The 23,029-nt window shown below is 39.8% G+C and overlaps 1 protein-coding gene across 2 annotated transcripts in view; it reads left to right on the top strand.

Moving 5' to 3' along the window:
* The window catches only part of LOC131225780 (COP9 signalosome complex subunit 4), a 45,081-nt gene that overhangs the window by 5,730 nt on the left and 16,322 nt on the right, over window positions 1-23,029 (top strand). The window contains exons 3-6 of one of the 2 annotated variants that reach the window (XM_058221377.1): window positions 13,077-13,180; window positions 13,288-13,348; window positions 13,448-13,498; window positions 13,647-13,747. In XM_058221377.1, coding sequence (XP_058077360.1) covers window positions 13,077-13,180; window positions 13,288-13,348; window positions 13,448-13,498; window positions 13,647-13,747 — 317 coding nt within the window. Of the gene's footprint in view, window positions 1-13,076; window positions 13,181-13,287; window positions 13,349-13,447; window positions 13,541-13,646; window positions 13,748-23,029 lie in introns of both variants that reach the window. The other variant, XM_058221376.1, reaches the window with a different exon arrangement.

Below are 23,029 nucleotides of genomic sequence, written 5' to 3'. Positions count from 1 at the left end.
TATAAAAACACGAAGTTCTTCCGTGACATCATGAGTGCGCAGGCTAGGGCAAATAGGACTTGGTGCGTCTTAATTGACAACACTAGTGTTGAAGAGAAGTTAGAAGTGTGTGGTTTTTTTTTTTTCCCAAAATATTGCAAGAATTTATTAGAAGCACTAAGAAGCTAAAAAGCACAACAAGACACAAAGAAAAAGAAAACAACAAAACAAAAGAAAACAACAACAAGAAAAAGCAAAATGAAGTAGAACAAAAACAAAAACAAAAACAAAAACCTAGCTCAACTATACAACAAACATAAAAAACCTAGCAAAACTATACAACTCGAGATTAGGCAGAACCCAACTATAGAACTCAGGCTAAGGTGGAACCCAAGCCATACCAACATTAAAAGGGAAGAGCAGGAGAATTTGAGTCCGTGAGGCTAGACACCCAATTGACGACATCACGAGAGATTAATGTCAACATCTTGTGGCCATTATGCTCTCTCCAAATCTCCTGTAAGACAGCCAAGATGAGTAGGCTCTACGATGCTTTAAAGAGAGATAAGGTAGTGGATGCGTTAAAGAGAGATAAGGCCCCAGGTTCAGATGTCTTTCTCTTAGCATTTATTAGGTATTCTAGAGGTTGGTTAAAGGTGACTTCCTTAGCTTTATGTGTGTGTGCGCGCGCATGTGCGTCCGCGGGCGTGCGTGCGTGCTTATGTGGAGTGCTTGGAGGATTTTAGGCCCATCAATCTTATTGGGTGGTTCTATAAAATTCTAGCCAAAATTTTGGCGTTTAGATTCCGTTGGTTTTATCTAAGGTTATTTCTATTACCCAAGGTGTTTATTCTCATTAGGTAGATCTTGGATAGCATGCTGATAGGCCATGAATGCACTGACTTGAAGCATAGGGAAGGGAAAAAGGGAATTGTCTACAAGCTCGATTTTGAGAAGGCCTGGGATCATGTCACTTAGGACTTCCTCGACTACACACTGGGACGACTAGTTTGCGGGCAAAAGTGGAGGAAATAGACGTTAGTTTGCATTCGATTTGCCATGATTTTTGGTTTTTGGTGTTGGTCAACGGATCTCTAAAAGGCTTCTTTAAGGCCTGGAGAAGCCTTCGTCAGGGGACCTGTTTTTGCCCTATTTTTTGGTGGCGGCGACAAAGGCCATTAGTAGGATGTGGGACAAGGGGTGATCCACGGGTCTTATCAGTGGCTTTAAGATGGTGAATTCTAAGTTTCAGAATAACACTTCGGTTTGCTGATGATACTATCCCCTTTTGTGATGTCTATGAGGGGATGATGGACAATTTGAGTAAGGTCTTGAGATGTTTTGGGGTGGTCTCGGGGTTGAAAGTAAACATCCTTAAGAGCAAGTTATTGGGGTCATTCGTATGCCGAAGGAGAAGGTTCCGGATTCATTGAGGTGTTTGGATGCCGCACAAGCTCGTTTCCTTCTTTTTGTCTTGGTCTCCCTCTCCGTATTAGCAGGCTGACGAAACATTTGTGGGATAAGGTTGTTGGAAGGATAGAGAGAAAGTTATTGAGATGGAAGAGTCGTCATCTTCAATGAGAGGTAGGTTAACTCTTATCAAAGCGGCATTGTCTAACATGCCACTCTATTTGGTCTCTTTTCAAATTCTCAAAGTCTATTTTGGGAAGATTGGAGAAATTGAGAAGGGATTTTTTGTGGCAAGGATCTGAGGCTAATCATATGTTTCATATGCTTAGTTGGGATGAGGTGTGCAACCCTTTTGAGGAGGGGGGGAGTAGGAGTTGGGAAACTAGAGCCTATGAATCTTGCTTTGCTTGGCAAGTGGTTGTGGATGTTTGGATTTGAAGATAGTAGATTATGTAGAGAAGTCACTTCAAATACATGGTCAAGGTGGGGTTGATGGTGGACTAAAAGAGTCTTCTCTATATAAGGCCTCTACAGCATGGAAAGGAGTTGCTAGTGTGGCTTGTAAGTTCAAGGAGGGCATCGGTTTCCTTCTTGGGGATGGGAGTAGGTTTTGGTTTTGGGAGGACAATAGGCTGCTGCTTTGTGCTGAGTTCTCAAGGCTCGCCAGATTATGCTTGGAAAATAATCTTCTCATCGATTGTGTTTTCTGGCTCTGATGTTGATGCGGTTTGGGCTCCCCCATGCCGAAGAAATTTGATTGATGAGGAAGCGGAGGAGTATATTATGTTTTTGGCTCATCTTCTCTATCGGGGTCCATCTTCGGGCAATTGTGACGCCTTGATGTTGGAAAAGGAAGCATCAGGAAGGTTCTTGATCTGGTCCTTCTATCAGTTTATTATTAAATATTCCTCTAGGAATCGCGGTGTTCACACTTATTTCTTATGACACAATGGGGCCCTTCCCAAGGTGGCGGCTTTCACTTGGTTGTTGGGTAGAAAGAAGGTTTTCACTATGGATAACCTCCAATAGAGGGGAATGGTGATCCCAAACATTTGTGCTGTGCATGCTTGATGAGGAATTGATCAACAATCTCTTCATCCACTGCTTGTTCACCAGAGGGTGTGGGTGCACTTTTTCAAAGCCTTCCAAATGTCATTGGTGATGCCGGGTTCTGTTGACAATCTTCTCCTAGCATGGCATGGGGGAGGGGTGGGGGGAAAGGACAGGACGCTTTGGAGGCTTGCCCTTTTGTCTAGTTTCTGGGCATTGTGGGGGGAAAGGAATAACATGTGCTTTTGAAATTAGGGAGGGATAGTATTAGATGTCTTTTGTAGGGCTAGTTTGATGTTTTAAGTTGGGTGTCTTGTCCTCATGCCCATATGGGGTCTCCTTTGTCCTTTGTGTGTGTGTGTGTGTGTGTGTGTGTGTGTGTGAAGATTGGGAAATATCACATGCATTGCATTAAGTATCGTTGTTTTTGGGAAACATTGGAAATTAATCTAATTTTTCAATGAAACTTCAGTAAATGTTGAAAAAAGATATTATTACACACTTCGAACTCAAAGATCACAAAAAACAGGCACACATAATAAGTTTCCTTTGTATAGGGTCCTAGACTATGCACTAACTTGCAAAAGTGATGCAACTGTATTCAAAATTAGTTCAATGTACTAAATACATAGTACTAATATTTCTATAATTCATTAGCACATTCACTATGTGAAAATACTTGCACTAAATCTGTCCTACAATGTATGTTGCATTTTTTTTATTTTAAAAAAATATATTTTTTAAAATATTAAATATTTTTTTTTAATTTTTTGAAAATAAATAAATGAGTATGACTGATGTTAACATTAGCATATACTCATAAATATATAAATATTAAGCACAAATAACATTGGATCAATCTATGATTTTTTACTTAAAAATACAAAACTTCCAAAAAGTTCGTCAATCTGTAAATCAGTCTCGAAGCACTCAAGTAGATTTTTCTACACTTCAATTGCAAGTTGAACGGGTGAAATAAAAAAGAAATTTGGATTTTTCCAATATTTCCCTCTTTTCCTCAAATTCGAAAGTTGATGTTAAAATTCATAATTGAGCATGTAAAACATATAAAATCATAGATAGCTAACTTCATTCCACTGGTTACAAGCTATTTAAACAAGGGAAAATAGTCAAATAAGCAAAACTCAGCAATTAGGTTTTGGGAACCGCACACATCTTGATTTCCATACCCAAATCCCATTGTTGCTCCACACAAATTAAAGGAATTGGTCGAAATTCCCTTAGGAATGTAATCACAACAAACTTTTCTTTTTAGAGAAAATTGTTTTTTTTTTTTTTTTTTTTGGATTTTGGTGATTTTTCATTTTTTTTGTATGGGGGCTGACGCAAGAGCGATATTGTCGATACATATCGCATGTATCAACGATGCCTAGTAACTTAGAACAATGATATTTTCAAAATATTACAATGTATTGATATATCATTGAAGCATTGCGATATTTTCCAAAAAATTGACCGATGCCAAGAATTTTGACACCTTCAACTCAGTTTTGTATTGCTTTTGTGTGATACCAATAGTGTTGGCTTGATACTATCGATATTTAAATCGCTACTTTTAGAGGAAGAATCATTTTAATTAATGTACTTTATCGAACATTCCATCATATTATCTCTCTTTTCAAGTTGCTGGCCTCTATCATCAAAATAAATAAATAAATAAATGAGAAGATTCAAAGAGATTTTCTTTAGAATGGTAGAGACGAGGGTCAGATGTTTCATTGGAATGAGGGTAGTCTAGGTTTGGGGAGGCTAAAAGAAAAAGAAAAATAAGAAAATAAAACTGGTCCTTGCTTGGGAAATGGTGGAGAGTTAGGGAAGAACCAGAGGCCTTATGATAGCAAATATCCGTGTCAGATTCTGAAGAGATATTTGGCTCGGGGAGACGTCATTGGATGTATTTCTCTTCTTTGTTCGCTCTACCCTTAAATAGGGAGTGCTGTGAACTTGATACGTAATTTGAATGAAATTGAGATAGGTGATTTTACCACCACTATGGAGACCTTTCATGTGGTAAATCTTGACAGTTGGAAACTCAAGAAGTGTTTTGCTAGTGTTCCTTTTTTTTTCCTGCCAAATAGTTGATGGAAAAGCAATCTGTGACAATGGTGGCACTCATCAGCCCTGCACTTTTATTTGGAAAGTGCTCAACTGCCCATCCCCCAGAGAGTTTAGGCCTTGTCGTGGATTGCCATTGCAAACTGCAAATTTGGAAAGAAGAAGAGAAGATGGGAATATGGATTGGAGATTCGTATCTCCCCCTCCCAAATAGTTGTATTGATAAAGAAAAGGTTACTGGGAATAATAACCCTAGATTACATAGATAAGAACAATCCTAATTAAATCTAAATTGGAGGATATCTTTAAGTATGGTACGCTACAGTTGCACAAAAGTTGGTGTTTACCAATGTCTTAAATATGGTGCACTGCAGGTGCACAAGGGTGGGTACACTAACACTCCCACTAAGCTGGTGCATGGATATCAGACATGCCGAGCTTGTCATTGATGGTCTTCAGACATATGGATGAGGCCTTGATGAAGATTTCTGCTAATCAAGGTGTCCCGTATCGGTATCGGTTGGCGTAACGGTGACCTCCAAAACCGATACGGATACGGGGGCGTAACGGTGATACGGGGGCGTAACGGCCCGTAACGGTGCAAAATTTTTTTTTTGTCAAAAAAATATGAAAAAATATGGATTAAATCCGGAATATTCTAAGCATTCCAAATATGCATTCATTTATAAATTGGAACATGTTTATGGTGGTGTAACGGTCCACTCTTTGGTGAGAAGTTGTATCGGACTGTCTGATGAATTTATGAACCAGATAACCTGAATTTGACTACAAAATTCATATATTTAATTTTCTAACTATCTACTATTAATGATAGATATATTAGAATGAATGTAATATGAAAATATCTTACATTTAGGTGTTTGCAATTATTTTTGAGGGCCAAAATTCATGCGTAAATAGAAAAAAATATAAAAAAAAAATATAAAATGGCACCCCAAATATATAAAATGCACATTAACATGTTCTACTATGATTAACACATCATATGACATCATTAAAACAGCAAAAGAATCATTAAAAAATGATTTTTCGAATATTCAAAAAAAGGGCCGAAAAAAATGCGTAAATAGAAAAAAATATAAAAAAAATATAAAATGGCACCCCAAATATGTAAAATGCACATTAACATGTTCTACTATGATTAACACATCATATGACATCATTAAAACAGCAAAAGAATCATTAAAAAATGATTTTTCGAATATTCAAAAAAAGGGCCGAAAAAAATGCGTAAATAGAAAAAATAAAAAATAAAAAATAAAATGGCACCCCAAATCTGTAAAATGCATATTAACATGTTCTACTATGATTAACACATCATATGGCGTCATTAAAACAGCAAAAGAATCATTAAAAAATGATTTTTCGAATTTTCAAAAAAAGGGCCAAAATAAATGCGTAAATAGAAAAAAATATAAAAAATATATAAAATGGCACCCCAAATCTGTAAAATGCACATTAACATGTTCTACTATGATTAACACATCATATGATGTCATTAAAACAGCAAAAGAATCATTAAAAAATGATTTTTCAAATTTTCAAAAAAAGGGCCAAAATAAATGCGTAAATAGAAAAAAATATAAAATGGCACCCCAAATCTGTAAACTGCACATTAACATGTTCTACTATGATTAACACATCAAATGGCATGATTAAAACAGCAAAACAACCATTAAAATTTGATTTTTCGAATTTTAAAAAAAGGGGCCAAAATTCATGCGTAAATAGAAAAAAATATTAAAAAATTATTAAATGGCACCCCAAATCTGTAAAATGTACATTAACATGTTCTACTATGATTAACACATCATATGACATGATTAAAACAGCAAAACATATTAAAAAAAGTATAAATACCTATTTTTGATGAATTTCTGAAAAATGACCCACCGAGCTTTGATTCAAAAAAATCTGTGATATAATGTATTTTTATCTCAAATACCTAGCTAAGGTTGGTCGAAATTAGTAGTAGAAGGAGTGAAAAACAGTTTGGAAGCAAGAGGTTTCCAAAAAACAGCAATAAATGAGCTAAAAATGAAAAAAAAAAAGTTACCGTTACGGGCCCGTAACGGCCCGTTACGGCCGTTACACCCCGTAACGGGCCCGTATCGGCCGATACGGGTACAAAAAATCGTATCGGCCGATACGGCCCCGAAACGGGTAACGGTTCGCACCGTTACCGTTACGTATCGGCCGATACGGCCGATACGTAACCGATTTGGCACACCCTGCTGCTAATTGATCTTGAGAGCGAACAAATGGCACATGAATAAACTTGGTGGTTAATTTTTCCTGAATGAAGTGGTACTCGACTTCAATATGCTTTGTTCGTTCATGGAATACTGATGCAAGGTGTTTGGCTGCTTGATTATCACAAGCAGATGAATCAGGGAGGATGTGGTGAATCCTATATCCTAAGAATGGATTGCACTCATATTAATTCACAAGCCACGTGAGCCATGGTATGATATTAAGCTCCAGTAGAGGAGCAAGCAACAATAGACTGCTTCTTGCTTTTCAAAGTAACCAGATTTCCACCTACAAATGTGCAATAGCTTGTAGTAGAACATTGATCAGTGGAAGAGTTGGCCCAGTCATTGTTGTAAAAGCCACTGATATTTAGGTAGGTACTTGTGCTTCGAATAGAGAAGACTACGACCAGGAGTAGCCTTTAAATAATGGAAAAATTCGATAGACCACTTCAAGATGATGTTGGCACCGTCTGTGCATAAACTGGCTTGCAATTCCAACAGCATAAAAGATGTTTGGATGGGTAAAACTGAGATAAATTAAATGATCCATTAGGTGACAATACATGCCTAGATTATCAATTTCATTTGATTGTCGCTTTTGCACCTTATGATTTACTTCAATAATTATATAAATTGGACGGGCCCCAAGTAAGCCAGCTTATGAAAGAAGATCTAGTACATACTTTCGTTGCGATAAAAAGATTCCATTTTTTGAGCAAGCAACCTCGATTCCTAGGAAATATTTCAGTAGCCCTAAATCCTTTCAAATGACAAAGCCGAGAATTTCTTAACATGCTCTATCTCAATTGTGCTTTTGGTAGTTAAAAATAATACCATTAACATACATGACAAGGATTGTCGTGTTGCCATACATATGTTTTACAAACACAATGCTCAAAGGCACACTTTTTGAATTGATGTTAGAAATCATATTGCAAACCTTTCGAAACCAAGCACAGGGTGATTGTTTGAGACCTTCAAAGCTTTCCTAAGTTGGTAGATTTAGCTAGTCTCCCCCTTCGACTGAAAATTGGGAGGAAGGGCCGTATATCCTTTGTGATAATCATCGTGACGGAACGTGTTTTTGACATCAAGTTGATGTAAAGGCCAATTTTAATTACTTGCCATAGATGAGAAAGTGGACTGAGTTTAATTTTGCTACCCTGGTCCATACTTTTGTGTGAATCGCTTAGTAGCAAGACATGCCTTGTATCTGTCAATGGATGCATCTACTTTGTATTTGATAGAAGATACGCATTTGCACCCAACAATGTATTTGTCTGGTGGGAGAGTGACCAAGTCTCACATTTTTTGTTTCTTAACAGCAAACATCTCTTCAACCATGGCTACTTTCCATTTAGGGTCACTCAGGGCATCTGCAATCTTGGTAGGGATAGACACAGAAGATATAGATGAAAGTTATGACTGATAAGAACGAGATAGGGATTTGTAGGGTCATACTTATCAATGGGATGATGAGTACAAGACCGAGTTCCTTTACTAAGAGCAATTGGGAGATTTGCTTGTTTTGGTTTTAACGTTGAAGATGGGTGGTGTTCGGGAAGAGTTGGATTTTTCTTTCAGCTAGAATAGACCTCGAGTTTGTTGGTTGGAGCAGAACTTAGGACCTCTTCAATGTGAGAATATCTATGACTGGAGAAGGGAGGGGTGCAGTTAGAGATGTTGTAGCATATAGTGAATTGAAATAAGAGCCATCTTCAAAGAATGTAATGTTGTTAGAAATGTATCTTTTCCGAGTCATAGGGCATTAGCATTTATACCCCTTTTGAGAGTTAGAATATCCTAAAAACGCATACTTCATTGACCGTGGTCCAGGGTTTTTTCGAAATGGTACAAGAATGTGAAGAAAGTAAGTGCACCCAAATGCCTTTGGTGGAAGAATAAATAGAGACGCGTGGGGTTGTAAGACTCGTTGAGGGTATTTACCTTGTACTACATCAGTAGGAATTCGATTGATTATATACGTAGTAAGAAAAATAGCTTCATACCCAATATACTTTAGGTACTAACGTGCCTATCAATAATGACCGGGAGACCTCCAGTAATTGTTATTATTATTATTATTATTTTTATTTTTATTTTTATTTTTTAATGTTCAATTGTGCCATTTTTTAGTGTCATATACCGTTAGGATTATTGAAATTCTGCACCATGGTCAGCCAAATACTTCTGTAACTCATGTTGTAAGTATTCTCGAGCATCAATAGATCAAAAGATTATAATTTTATCATCATATTGGGTAAAAACCATCTATAATCAATGGAACTTTTACATGACTTTTTAACAAATAAACTCAAGTACAATGTGAAAAATCGTCAATAAATAATAAAAATATTTAAAGCCAAATATGGAGACAAGCAGAGTAAGTCCCCACACATCTGAGTGAATAAGTTGAAATGGATGCATTGTTTTGTACTACTTAAAGGAAAGGTAGTCGTACAATGTTTGAACAATTGAGGTGTTTCACATTGTAAATTCTCACTTTTATTGAACTTTCCAGGAAACAAAAGAGAAAAGAATTGTAATGATAAATGACCTAGACGGGTGTGCCAAAGAGTCACTTGATTTTTATTATTCACATTGGACGTAGAAATGTGAGTAGAACTAGGTCTTTCTTGATTAAGAAGATAAGGCCCTCGATCTTCACGACCACCAGGTCCACCACCAATCATTTTCTTCATTGCTAGTTCCTGGATAACACAATGTGATGGGTAAAAAAATCACACATCAATTCAATTATTTGGTTAGGGCACTTACACAAAGTAAATTAGATGGAAACGTGTGAACATAACCTACATATTAGATGGACAAGGAATCAAAGATGCAAAAAGTTCCCCCTTTTCAGAGCATTATAAAGGGAGTCATCAACCAATCTAATATATCTAGAAATAAGGGACTAGGAAATATACCCATTGGTCCTACCTGTCATGTGGTCAAATGCTCCTGAATCAATGATCCAAGATGTCTCAGGAATTTGATTCATAGATGCAAAATTACTTGATTGCCCTTTTTGGTTAGTAGCGGAAAGAGAGGCTTGAAGTGCAACCACTTGTTGTTGATGATCACTACTAGTTTTCTCCCTATGGTATCCATCATTATTGGCAGAAGTCCCTTCTCTAGTGCTCATGTTGGCAAAAGTCTATGACCGGAGGTCCTTTGGATGAAGATTAGGACGAAGAATCCAACAATGATCTTTTGAATATAGTCTTTTGCCACAATGATTAATTGGAGCTTATCTTTGTCCAAGTTTCCTTGTTCAGTTCCTTGCTCTTTAATGGATTTTGATTTTTTTTTTTTTTTTGTCAAGGATGCCCATTCTGAAAGGGCAGAGTGAGAAGCATTCTGTTGTCTAGCTTTGGCATGTATGTAATTATATACAAATTCTAAGGAAGATAGGGATTCTCTTCCAAGAATTTATATCCATTGTGGTTTGAAGTCCGAATGGAGGCCAGCTAGAAATTTAAAAATCTAGAGTTGTCTAATTTTTCAAATCTTCTAAGTATAGAATAGTTGTTTGACAATTATCCAATTCTTCCCATTTTGATTCAGGTTAGCAAAATATTCTTCCATTGTTCCATCACCCTATTGAAGATTGTTGATGTCGGTGTAAAGTTAATAGAGATGGGCTAAGTGTTCCTGTTGGGAGTACATTTTGGCTAAAAAATCCTAGACATCTTTAGCGGTCCTTAAGAGATAGAGACCTCGACTAATTTTGGGTTGCATGGAATTGAGTAACCAGGACATAACTAGCCAATTTTTACCTTCCCATTTATCATAAGTGGGATCATCAGGTATGGGTTGTTTCTTGGTCCCTGTAATGTGTCCGAACCTTTTTCGAGCTGCAATATACATTCGTATTGCTTGGGACCACTCCATATGATTTGTGATTAGAGGTACCAAAAGAGGCGAGCAACTGCTGTCCCTAAGGCGGAACAACGATCAACTACTGAAAGAGGTGGCCCAGGGTCAGGGATATCGTCTGACCTCTTATTTTGGGCCCTAGAAGAACTCTCTGGAGACTGGCTGATGCATGAAAGAAGATTCTGGTAGCTATTTTTGGCTCTAGGGACTATGGCAGCAATCGGGGGTACACGAGGTAGATTCGGTGGTGGATGGAGGTCTGCACGTCAGATCTGGCAGTGAAGGTTGTTCTGACAGTAATTGATGGTCCACATGCAGATCCGTCAATGGCTGGAGGTCCACTTGTCAGAGACGATGACGCTAGGGTCCCCTGGGCTTATATCTGATGACGAAGATGTTGTCAATGGTCGAATCCAGTGACACAGGAAGCAGCGGGGTTCAGATGACAGTGACGACAACGTCAGAGCTTAAATCCGAGGGAAAACACGTTGGAAAACCTGCTGGAAGTAGAATCCGGCAATATTAGAGGTTTCTAGACTTGGATCCAGTGCCAGAAAAAGTGGAATCAATGACAGTTAAGGGCTGCCGAGAGGTCCAGTAGAGAATACACACTTTCAAATCCAAAGCAAGAGCTCAAGGATTCATTGGATCCAAGAGGAAGCCCTGTATGATGATGATGGGAGAAAATCATCCCTCTTTCATTGTCATAAATAAATTTGGGAAGGCAGGCAGAGTTGGATGACTCAAATCAGAAGAAAAGTGACGGAGCAAGAGTAATGAGAGAGATTAGAGAAAGGAGGGGAGATTACAGAATATGGCATCGGATACGCTCCGATACCATGTGAAATTGGCAAGAAGAAGAGGAGAAGATGGGAAAGTGGATTGGAGAATAGTATCTCCCTCTTTCCCAAATCCCTTGTAGTTGTATTTATAATAAGAGAAGCTTACAAGGAATGAGAACCCTAGATTACATCGATAAGAACAATCCTAATCAAAACTAACTCAGAGGGTATCTATAAGTATGGAAACCTGCAGATGTACACAAGTCTGTGTACCAATATCTTAAATATGGTGCACCGTTGTACAGAGGGCTGTGCACACCAACACAAGCAAAATCCTTGCAATTGATAATCTCACCAAAGGCATGTTTCAATCCTGAATATGTTTGTCAAGTGCAGAAACATAGGGGACCACCTCTTCTTGCATTGTTCGCTAGCTAGGGAAGTTTGGATCCATTTTTGGCAGCTTTTCAGGATTCAGTGGGTTATTGGTAGTTCTATTCCTTAGGTTATTACAGGCTGGCCAGCCAGGTTGTTTTCAAAGCGCCAAAATCTTTTGTGGATGCTGGTCCTTTTCACGATCCTTTGGGGGTATTTGGAGAGAAATTCGAGAATATTAGAATAGGAAAGCTCTGCCTATGGGCTCTATTGCACGAGCCATTGGCTCTGCTTTTGGGTGGGCCTTACTGTTGCTGGATTTCAATGGGATTGTCATGTTGATGCTCGAGAGAGACTGGGTCTCTATTGTATTCGGATGATTGGTGCGCCTGTGTCATTTTGGTCACCCTGTTCCTTTTTATTTTTCTTTGCTGTGTCGCTGTTCTTTTGTTGTCTTTTGGGCAGGGTGACAGGAAGAGCACTGTTAGTCCCTGCTTGTATCGCTTCTCTTTGGGTTAATGGATTTTAGCATCTTTAGAAAACAAGTGGATTGAATTGAAAAAAAGAAGGAAAAAAAAAGGCGTTTCATTGTATCTGTAACAAGAAGTAGCCCACAAATTACTGTTATTTTTAATTGTTGTTGGAAGCCAATCCCTCAACATCAATGCTAATGGAATCATTGGTTATTTCGACTATGTAGATTAATAATCTCTCGATTTGATAGTGATATATCATTGTTGTAGCAAAAGTTTCTTTTGTGATGGTGATACCAAGCTCCCAACTGCCCATTCCTTGGAAAACTGGTCCACCTCTCTCGATCCCAGACCACTCGGCTGGCAGGCTCCATTTTGGGTGCACCATGCAAAAATTCTCCTCTGTTTGACATTCTCAACTGTCTGATTGGTGTGCAAGTTGACAATCTAGAAACTGTCACAAACAGTGGGAAAAAATAATTCCAATGATTGCTCGAGGAAGATTTTTCAATGGGGGAGTTACTGAGGAATGACAATTTGTGATGGGGCCCAATGTATGAACTGTTAAGACTACACAAAGGCATGACTGTATGTAAAGTCGTATAGTTCTTGGCCTTTAGAATGTTATTTTGCTTGGTTGAGCCCTGCCTATTTCCTCCTTTAATTTAAACAATTACATGCCTCTACCTAGGAACTTACTATCTACTCCTCAAAAATAAAAATAAAAATAAAATAAAATAAAAAGATCTTACTCTCTATCCCCACACTTGCAGGTGTTAGTCATCCGAGAGAAGCTTGCTGAGCTGTATGAATCCGAGCAACAATGGTCAAAAGCAGCACAGATGCTTAGTGGCATTGATCTAGACTCAGGAATCAGGTCTGATAGTAAGCTTCTCAGTTTGGGCTTCTTGCAATACTGTGTTATAGTTTATTGCGTCCTTTTCACTATGTATTTATGCAAGTGGTTTTATATTCTATCATCAGAATGATGGATGAGACGTACAAACTGTCCAAATGCGTCCAAATCGCACGCCTCTACCTCGAGGTACTTCAACTGTATCATGCAACGAGATTTTCTCTGGACATTGATGAAGTTTCTAGCTTGGCAGTCATGCTGATCATTTCTTCTTGCTTCACCCAACAGGATGATGATGCTGTAAATGCAGAAGTTTTCATCAATAAAGCTTCGTTTTTGGTGAGCAATAGTCAGCAAGAAGTATTGAATTTACAATACAAGGTGAAGTTTTTCATACTGTTGGCGGCTAGAAACCCATTAAAGTGCTGAAATCATTGGAATTAAGTCTGTTATTAAATTATCTCTTTTTTCTTTATTTTTTTTTCAGGTTTGTTATGCAAGGATCTTAGACTTAAAGCGGAAGTTTCTGGAAGCTGCACTTCGTTACTATGACATTTCTCAGATTGAGAAGCGGCAAATTGGAGATGAGTATGTATACCAGGACGATTTTGCTTTCATGCCCATGTAGTCATTCTATAGGAGGTTTTGAAGTGTTCTTGGGATTAGGGATGGTTATGCAATCTTTCATACCTCTTACCTCTTTCTAGTCTCTAAAGTTTTCTTGAGTTATGAACAACCATTGTGTGGCAAGGTTCTTTTTATTTTACATGGATGATATCACTAAGTCTACTGCATAGTTCCAATCCCTCCTCACATAGCGTGCCTTTCACTCGTGAAACTTCCCTAGCTAAAGCCTGCAGTTTATGATGTTAATGTTAATTAGGAGGTTTGCTTCAGTGAGGAGTTTGGGATGTTTAGACTAGCTATCAAATTGGCCCCTTGTATATGATGTAGGACATAAAATTATCCATGGAGTGCAAGAAATCAAGTTTGTAATTATGCCAATATTAAACAGTCACAAAATTCCACATCCTACATACTATCAAACATTCAAGAAGGGGAATCTATGGGGGTCCAAGCCTACACAATCATTAGGGCTGGATCAAATGAAATTATAAGCCAAACAAGCCTAAAAGAGTGTAAGAATCACGCATTCTTGCATATGATTGTTCCCAACTCAAGAGATTCCCTAAGTTTCAATTTGGGGGAAAATCTAGGGTTTGAAAATTGGGGAAAATTGAGATTTGGGACCCTTTTGGGTTATGGATTAATGGGGGATCCTATGGGGAGGTTTTAAGCCAAAAAAAGGAAAGAAACAGAGGAGAAAAGAGGACCTGGGATGGGCCACAGAAATTGGACAACAGGTTGACCTTGATGCACGTGTGTGACTGGACGTTTGTACGTGTGTGGGGCCAACAAAATCGGGAAAGGACTCCTAGGCTAGGATCGGCCAGGGTTGGGTTGTTTCCATACCAAAAATCACTTTGATCCGGCACATGGTTTATGCATAGTACTTCGCCGAAGTTTCAGCCTCGTAGATGTGCCGAAATCTGAAAACCTTCTTGTGCACGCTGTAGGAGAGGATTTTGAAGCAAAAATTGGTGAATCTGATGGTAGATGAGGTGTTGAGGATGATGGATGAGATACAGAATAAGATGGTTATGATTTAGAGTAGGTATGGCTTCGCACCACGGTAGTTAACCCTTCGAGGAAAGGAGGGCTTCACACCTAATTTGATCTTTCAACTCAATGTGAGAGAGAGGAAGAAACACAAATTTTTTTAAATTCATAATATCACGAGTCTATACATGGGATTGCTTTATTTATAAGAAAACCCTAAATCCAAAAAGACAACTACACTTTGCACCATGTGTGCGCACTAATACCAAAACTAAAATAAATAAAATAACTAATCCAAGCAATCAAAGCCGTTCATGATGTTTCTAATAATAAAAATAATCAAAACTCAAAATCCTAAATCATCTAAAGTAGTGGGCCACGATCATGAGATCCGATGGTAGGATCTATGTGATGATCGGGTCCACTCCAATGCTCCATAACGCAGCCCCCTAATTATGAGGTCCTCCAAAGATGTCGTTGTCGATCCAAATCGAAAGTGGGGCCCCCCTCCTCGAATACGTGCGTAGTGCATGATGTCCCCATCAACTCTCCCTGGTTGTGAAGGTTTCGCCACTGATGAAATAAAGCTCCTGAATCGCTCTAAGATGTTTGGATCAAGTCTCTGAAGCTACTCCTCAGTGAGTCACGTATTGTCTAAAGCTGAGCGTGATTTCCACTTGAAAAGGAACTTTTGAAAACCGCCGTCCATCATCGATACAATCTGATGGTCTAGAATATCCTCTATTTCCTCTCTGGATGTGAGAAGGGCGGGTATAGGAGGTAGAGGCTGGGAAGATGGGTCGGGAAGAGGTCATGAGTCAAGGGAAATGTCTGAGGAACTGTGACGGTTAGGTAAAAGGCTGGACAATGTGTCAGTGGTCCCCTGAAATGAAACTAGATCCTCCACATTGAATATGGAACTAATTCCCATAGAAGGTGGAAGATCTACCACATACGCATTGGGACTGTTTCATTTTATAATTTTGAATGTTCCAGTGCTACGCCCATGTAATTTCTGAACGGTTCCCTGAGGATACCGTTCTGGCCTGATGCGGACCATCACAGTCCCCTACATTGAATTCCTTGAATCGTTTATGTTGGTCTGCAGAAGTATTGTTTATTATTAGAATTGATCCTTCGCCTAGTTTCTTGATGCAATGAATGAATATGATGTGCAAAGGACTCTGTAGACTGATTGCGTATAGTACAGGGACAAGATCAATAGGCTTTCTAGGTTTATAACTAGTAACGACTTCAAAAGGACTTAAACCTGTGGATCTATTGATAGAACTATTATATGCAAATTCGGCGATAGGTAGTGCAATGCCCCACGTCCTGGTGTGCTCCCTCACTAAACACCTGAGCAAATTTCCTAGGCTCCTATTGACTACCTCAGTCTGACCATTAGTTTGAGGGTGGTAGGCAGAAGAAAATTGGAGCCTAGTACTCATCATATGCCATAATGTCTTCCAAAATTAACTCATGAACTGCACGTCACGTCAGACACTATGGTTTTGGGTAACCTATGAAGTTTGATAACCTCACTAAAGAACAATTTGGCAACATGGGATGCGTTAGAGGTCTTTGAACAAGGGATGAAGTGGGCCATTTTAGAAAAACGGTCCACGACAACAAATATGGAATCGTGTTTTCGAATAATCATAGGGAGCCCAAGCACGAAGTCTATATTGATGTCCTGCCAAGGGCCGAATGGAACTAACAAAGATGTGTATAGCCCCGTATTCTTCTTTTTCTGCTTTGCTAGTTGACAAGTACGACATTGCCTTATAATTTTGGCCATGTCTCGCTTGAGACTTGGCCAATAGAATCTATCCTTCACTAGGGCAATGGTCTTGTCTTGACCAAAATGACCTGCGACCCCTCCTGAATGTAACTCTCAAACATGAAAATCGCAGAGGGAGGTGCGATGTATGCACAAACGGTCGCTCCTAAACAAATATCCGTTCAATATCAAATACTCACTGCTAGCTCTTGATGGACTCTCTAACAACGATGCGTACACAACTCCAAAATCTGGGCACTTAGAATAATCCTCTCTGACATGCTCGAGCCCCATGACTTCGACACTCATGGAATTGAGTAACGCGACTTGACGACTCAACGCGTCAGCAAGCTTATTCTCTACACCGGCGTTGTGCTTAAGCACAAAAGTGTACTCTTGAAAGAACTAGACCCACTTGGCTTGCTTAGGGTTTAATTTCTTCTAAGAGTTCAGATATCTCAAGGCCTCGTGATCTGAGAACATGACAAATTCTTGTGGCAATAGATAATGACGCCAGTGGCGCAACGACTGCACTACTACATAGAATTCTTTGTCATAGGTGGAGTATTTTTGCTTCGCCTCATTCAGTTTCTCACTGAAAAAGGCGACATGGTGCCATTCCTAAGTATTCCTATGCCAACTCCTGACGCGTCGCATGTGACCTCAAAAACTTTCGAAAAATTTAGGAGTCGTGTGATTGGAGCCTCGGTCATCTTGGCCTTTATCTCCTTGAAGGTCTTCGAGGCTGCCTTTGTCCATCGAAACTCTTTTTTTTTTTTTTTTTAAATGCAATCTGTGACGAGTGATATAATAGAACTGAAGCCTCGAATGAACCGCCTATAGAAGGTGTCCAAGCCGTAAAAGCTACGCACCTCGTGAATACTGCTCGGTTTAGGCTAATTGATAATGGCTTTGACCTTCTCGGAATCCGTCGACACACCCTCAGATGAGACAATAAAACCTAAGAAGATAACACTGCTAGACAAATGCACATTTCTTTAGGTTGGCATATAATTTTTCGGCTATCCCACAAACCAGCCTTAAATGGTTGAGGTGTTGTTCCTTGGTCATGCTATAAATCAGGATATCATCAAAGTAGACGACTAGGAACTTCCCAATGAAGGGCCTCAACACCCGGGTCATCACACGCATGAAGGTACTCGGGGCATTAGTCAGCCTAAAAGGCACGACTAGCTTCTCGTATAGCCCATCCTTTGTCTTGAAGGCCGTCTTCCACTTGTTGCCAGAGCATATACGGATTTGGTGATAACCACTTTTGAGGTCAATTTTCGAGAAGATAGTAGCGTTAGCCATCATATCCAACATGTCATCGAGACGCAGTATGGGAAACCGATACTTGATTGTGATTTTGTTGATAGCCCTACTATCAACACATCCTCCATGTGCCATCCTTCTTAGGTGTAAGAAGGGCGGGCACGACATATGGGCTCATGCTCTCTCGAATGAAATCCTTTTCTAGGATCAACTTGCTTCTTTAACTCTGCATGCTCTTTCGGGTTCATTCTGTAACGAGGGAGGTTTGGTAGAGTTGCCCCAGGAAATCAATGGCGTGCTGTATATCCCTTATAGGGGGAAGCTCATCCGGTAGATCATCAGGAAAGACATCACGAAACTCATCCACCACCGGAATAGCCTCAGTGGGTAACTCTACACTTGCCTCTGGTGCACTCTCGCTAGCCATAAGGGCATACACTATCGAGTCGGACTCAGACTCTCGCTTAAAGTCTTTGGCATTTAGAATATGGAGAGGCTTAGAGTTGGACTTCGATTCCTTCAATTCCTTCGAGCCGCTCGTACCACTCTTTGTGGTGGATTGCTTTCCAGTTGTGTTCTTCGGTGGGAGAGGATTTAACTTGACTTTCTTGCCCTCAAACCAGAATGTACACACATTCGAACGACCAAATATGGTGACATCCCTCTTATAGAGGCAGAGCTTACCTAAAATGATGCAGCCAACATCCATAGGAACAACATCACACTAGAGTGTCTTTATATGATCCAAACTGAATATGAACAAGACAACAGTGCGAGACTGGAATAGAAGTCTCATCAACCCAAGACACTCTATAGGGTTGAGGATGAGCTATTGGAGGCTCCCTCAACCTTTCTTTCTTTCGCTCCACAGTAGCTCAAAACCTCTTTGCTTGGCCCACAAGCTTCATCTTAGTAAATCGGACTCGGTGAGCATTCGACATGTCGTACCACTCAAAATAGTAGTCCATATCCACCAACCTATCTAAAAAAGCTTTAGGGTCCAAGTGACTATTAAACGTACGGGCCTCTACCCTAACTCCTTTGAGGAGTTGCGCATCTGGGTCATAATGATCACGATGCCCCTTGCAGGATGGGTGCACAGGTGCGCGCACATTACCATTTCTTTAGCTACTCCCATTCCCTTGTCTATCCTCTTGACCACCTGCCTGAGATTGGGTATCTTCCCCAACAGCGGGGTTTGCCCGGGTGGAGGTCTCAACTTGATGGTCGTGTGCATCTAATTGGTCCAAGCGAGTATTAACCTGCTGCGAGGATGTCTTGATGCTTGCATCCATGGCGTCCAACTTTTGGGTAATTTTCCTAAGAGACTCGGTAAGCTGCTCGGTGTTCATGATGTGGTGCAAACCAAAGCCGCGTCTAGTATGTGTGGGCATGCACTACACAACTCAAGGGGTCCTAAGATGCAACTATACGCGCCTAGACTCTACTATATGCACCCTAATGACATTAGATGAACCTATAAGATGCTATATGATCGAAATTCCGCCACTCTACAAAAATCCAGCAATATAGTTGTCAAAATAAATGGACAACAGAAAATTCAGCAATGTGAATTGCTAACTTTCTGATAATAGAAATTTCAGCAGCCTATGTCATGAATTATGGATCTCTAAATAGCCCTAAATGAATGGGTGTGGTGCGTAGTAAAATAAATACGAACTAACTCCTAATCATGCAATGTATTCCCCTATGACAGACCATGCTCTGATACCAAAATTTGATGCAGAACATGAAATTAACCATGGAGTGTAAGAAATCAAGTTTGTGATTATGCCAATATTAAATAGTCACAAAATTTCACATCCTACATACTATCAAACATTCAAGAAGAGGAATCTATGGGGGTCCAAGCCTACACAATCATTAGGGCTGGATCAAATAAAGTTATTAGCTAAACAAGTCCAAAGGAGTGTAAGAATCACCCATTCTTGCATAGGATTGTTCCCGACTATAGAGATTCACTAAGCTTCAATTTGGGGGAAAATCTAGGGTTTGAAAATTGGGAAAAATTGAGATTTGGGACCCTTTTAGGTTATGGATTGATGGGGGATCCTATGGGGAGGTTTTAAGCCAAAAAAAAAAAAAAAAGAAAAAAAAAGAAAAGAAGGAAAGAAACAAAGGGGAAAAGAGGACCTGGGATGGGCCACGCACGCTGGACAACAGGTTGGCCTGGATGCACGTGTGTGACTGGACGCCCGTATGTGTGTGGGGCCCACAAAATCGGGAAAGGACTCCTAGGCTAGGATCGGCCAGGGGTGGGTTGTTTCCATACCAAAAATCACTTCGATCCGGCACATGGTTTATGCGAGTACTCTGCTGAAGTTTCAGCTTCGTAGATGTGCTAGAATCTGAAAACCTTCTTGTGCACCGCTGTAGGAGAGGATTTTGATGTGAAAATTGGTGAATCTGATGGTGGATGTGGTGTTGAGGATGATGGATGAGATACGGAAGAAGATGGCGATGATTTGGAGCGGGTGTGGCTTCGCACCACGGTAGTTAACCCTTCAAGGAATGAAGGTCTTCGCACCCAATTTGATCATTCAACTCAATGCGAGAGAGAGAGGAAGAAGCGCATGATTTTTGTTTTTATTTATTCATAATATCATGAGAGTCCATACATGGGATTGCTTTATTTATAAGAAAATCCTAAATTCAAAAAGACAAAATTACCCTTGCGCCATGTGCACGCACTAATACCAAAACTAAAATAAATAAAATAACTAATCTAAGAAATCAAAGCCGTTCATGATGTTTCTAATAATAAAAATAATCAAACCTCAAAATCCTAAATCATCTAAAGTAGTGGGCCACGATCATGAGATCTAATGGTAGGATCTATGTGATGAACGGGTCCACTCTAATTCTCCATAACGCAGCCCCTTAATTATGAGGTCCTCCAAAGATGTCGTCGTCGATCTAAATCGAAAGTGGGGCTCGCCTCGTCCTCACATACGTGCGTAGAGGGGGCGTGTGCATGATGTTCCCATCAGTATAAGAGCAAGAAGTTTGGCCTCAATAGCTGACCTCATATCTGGACCATGATAGTGCAGGAATCTTCTTCAATGAGGGGTTTTGGGATGTTTAAACTAGCCATCATCTTAACTTCTAGTAGAAGAGAGAGTTTGACTTCAATAGCTGATCCCAGAGCTGGACCATGATAGCCTGTGATGAACTGACCTTTGTTTTATTTTATTTTTTGAATGGCAACGAAGGAATGTTATTAAAGAAAGGAGACGAGGAAAAGTGAGGGGAGCGGGATGTTAAGAAATCATCCCACTTCAGCCTCATTTACAAAGCATCATTGCTTCCTAATAAACCATAGTATCTTCCCAATACACCCCTTGAAATGTGGATTTCCCATAGACCAAAACATGTTCCTCCTTTTCTCCTTTTGGATGAACTGGGGCTTTTTAGGAAGTGTCGACCACACCACGGTTGATCGGTGAGATGCGCATCCTTGAGTGAATCTGTTTGTCATGGGTCTCTAAAGGAGATAGAAAATGATGAGGGGCAGCATAAATCTCAAAGACAATTGCAACTGACATTCTAGGAAGAGTCTTGGATATGCTCGTGCCTCAATGACAAGAACTTTGCTTATCCCAGTCAATGATGGACAGTTCTGGTGATGGTGATCCAAGCCTTTTCAACCCTAACCAAGCCATTTGGGAGAAGGGCCTACCACTGTGCAATAATAGTTGGGTAGAGGAAATGGAAGTGGAGGCCACTGAGACGGGAAGTGATCTCCCTACCCCACTGATTGAGGGTAGAAATGGTTAGGAAGACTCTTGAGTGGATTAACCAAATGGTATAGCCAAGGTAGGGAAGACTAGGAGCTTCTTTCAATGCAATGGAAGTTGAATCCCATCTACTTCAAGAGAAGGGCAAAGGTGTGATCATTCTATATTTCCAACTGAGAAGTTGACTAAGGTTGGATGAAGGTCCTCAATTTAGCATCCTCTATCAGTTTCCTCTATCAGTTTTGACAGGTGCCAGAACCAGAGAGGAGACAGGTGGAAACTTAGAATCAAAGGGCTAGAGCGAATGGGACCTATAACTGGTTTCCAATGATTATCTTTTTGTGGAACATAAGGGGTTTGGGCTGCCCCATGAAAAGATCAGAGGTCAAGCACGCAGTCAGATCTCAGAAAGTGCATATCTTCGCAATATAGGAAACAAATGGAAGATCCATCCAACTCTCTTATCATATCAGTTTTGGGTGGTGGCAATAAATGTGTTTCGGTTATCCTAAAGTGGGAAGGGATTTTTTTAGCAATGTTTTATGTATTGTTATCAATGCATGTATCACACCCTTGGGATACGAAAACATATCGGCCATCGCATGGGCAATATCGGATGCATTGCGTTAATCTATCATTGTTTTTGCTGTTTTTGGGAAACATGGGAAAACATTGGAAAAATGGTTGGATTTTTCAATGAAACTTTATGAATTGTAAAAAAAGAAGAGAGACATCAATATACACTTAGAAATCCAAAAACCAAGTGCACATAATAGGTTTCATTTACATTGGGTCCTAATTTGTGTTGTTTGACTGAAGTGATTCAAGTATATTCAAAGTCAATTCATATCATTTATAAATGTAAGAAGACATGTATGAAAACACAAGCAATACATTTAAAAGCAAAAGAAGTTGAAAGCTAGAAATATACTTGTAAATGATGTGTATGGCTATGGCTCAGATCCACATAGAGTTGTGCGGTGGCTCAAAATCATCATCTCTATCTCGACAGGGTAGAGCATAGTACTGCTCCCACAAATCGACAATACTATGCCCAAGTCATAGTAGAGTGATAGCAATGAAGGTACTCTTTGACATAATGCTGGTACTCATCCTCTTCAAACTGGATCAGTAAGCCCATTTGTGGGTACCGTGTAAATGTTACAGCCTGTGGCTGATATGAAGCTAGAGCTGGATACAGAGTGGGTGCATGCGAAGCTCCTGAAGAGCCATACTCTTGCCCATAGCCACATTGTGGATATCCCTGCTCATATGCGGAAGCGTACTCCTATCCGTAGTTGAAAAACTGTACGCCATAACTGCTGGAGTTGCTCACCACATATCAACCAGGTCCATGTTCGCCATATGATTCATATCCATGCTATGTCTGTGGCACAAAACTAGAGCTACCTGTGCTCTGTGCTAAGAGCTCCT

This window comes from Magnolia sinica, chromosome 14 (assembly GCF_029962835.1).
Source record: "Magnolia sinica isolate HGM2019 chromosome 14, MsV1, whole genome shotgun sequence".
NCBI classification, from domain to species: domain Eukaryota; kingdom Viridiplantae; phylum Streptophyta; class Magnoliopsida; order Magnoliales; family Magnoliaceae; genus Magnolia; species Magnolia sinica.
Note: the sequence above shows the minus strand (reverse complement) of the source record. Positions and strands in the feature narration are given on the sequence as shown.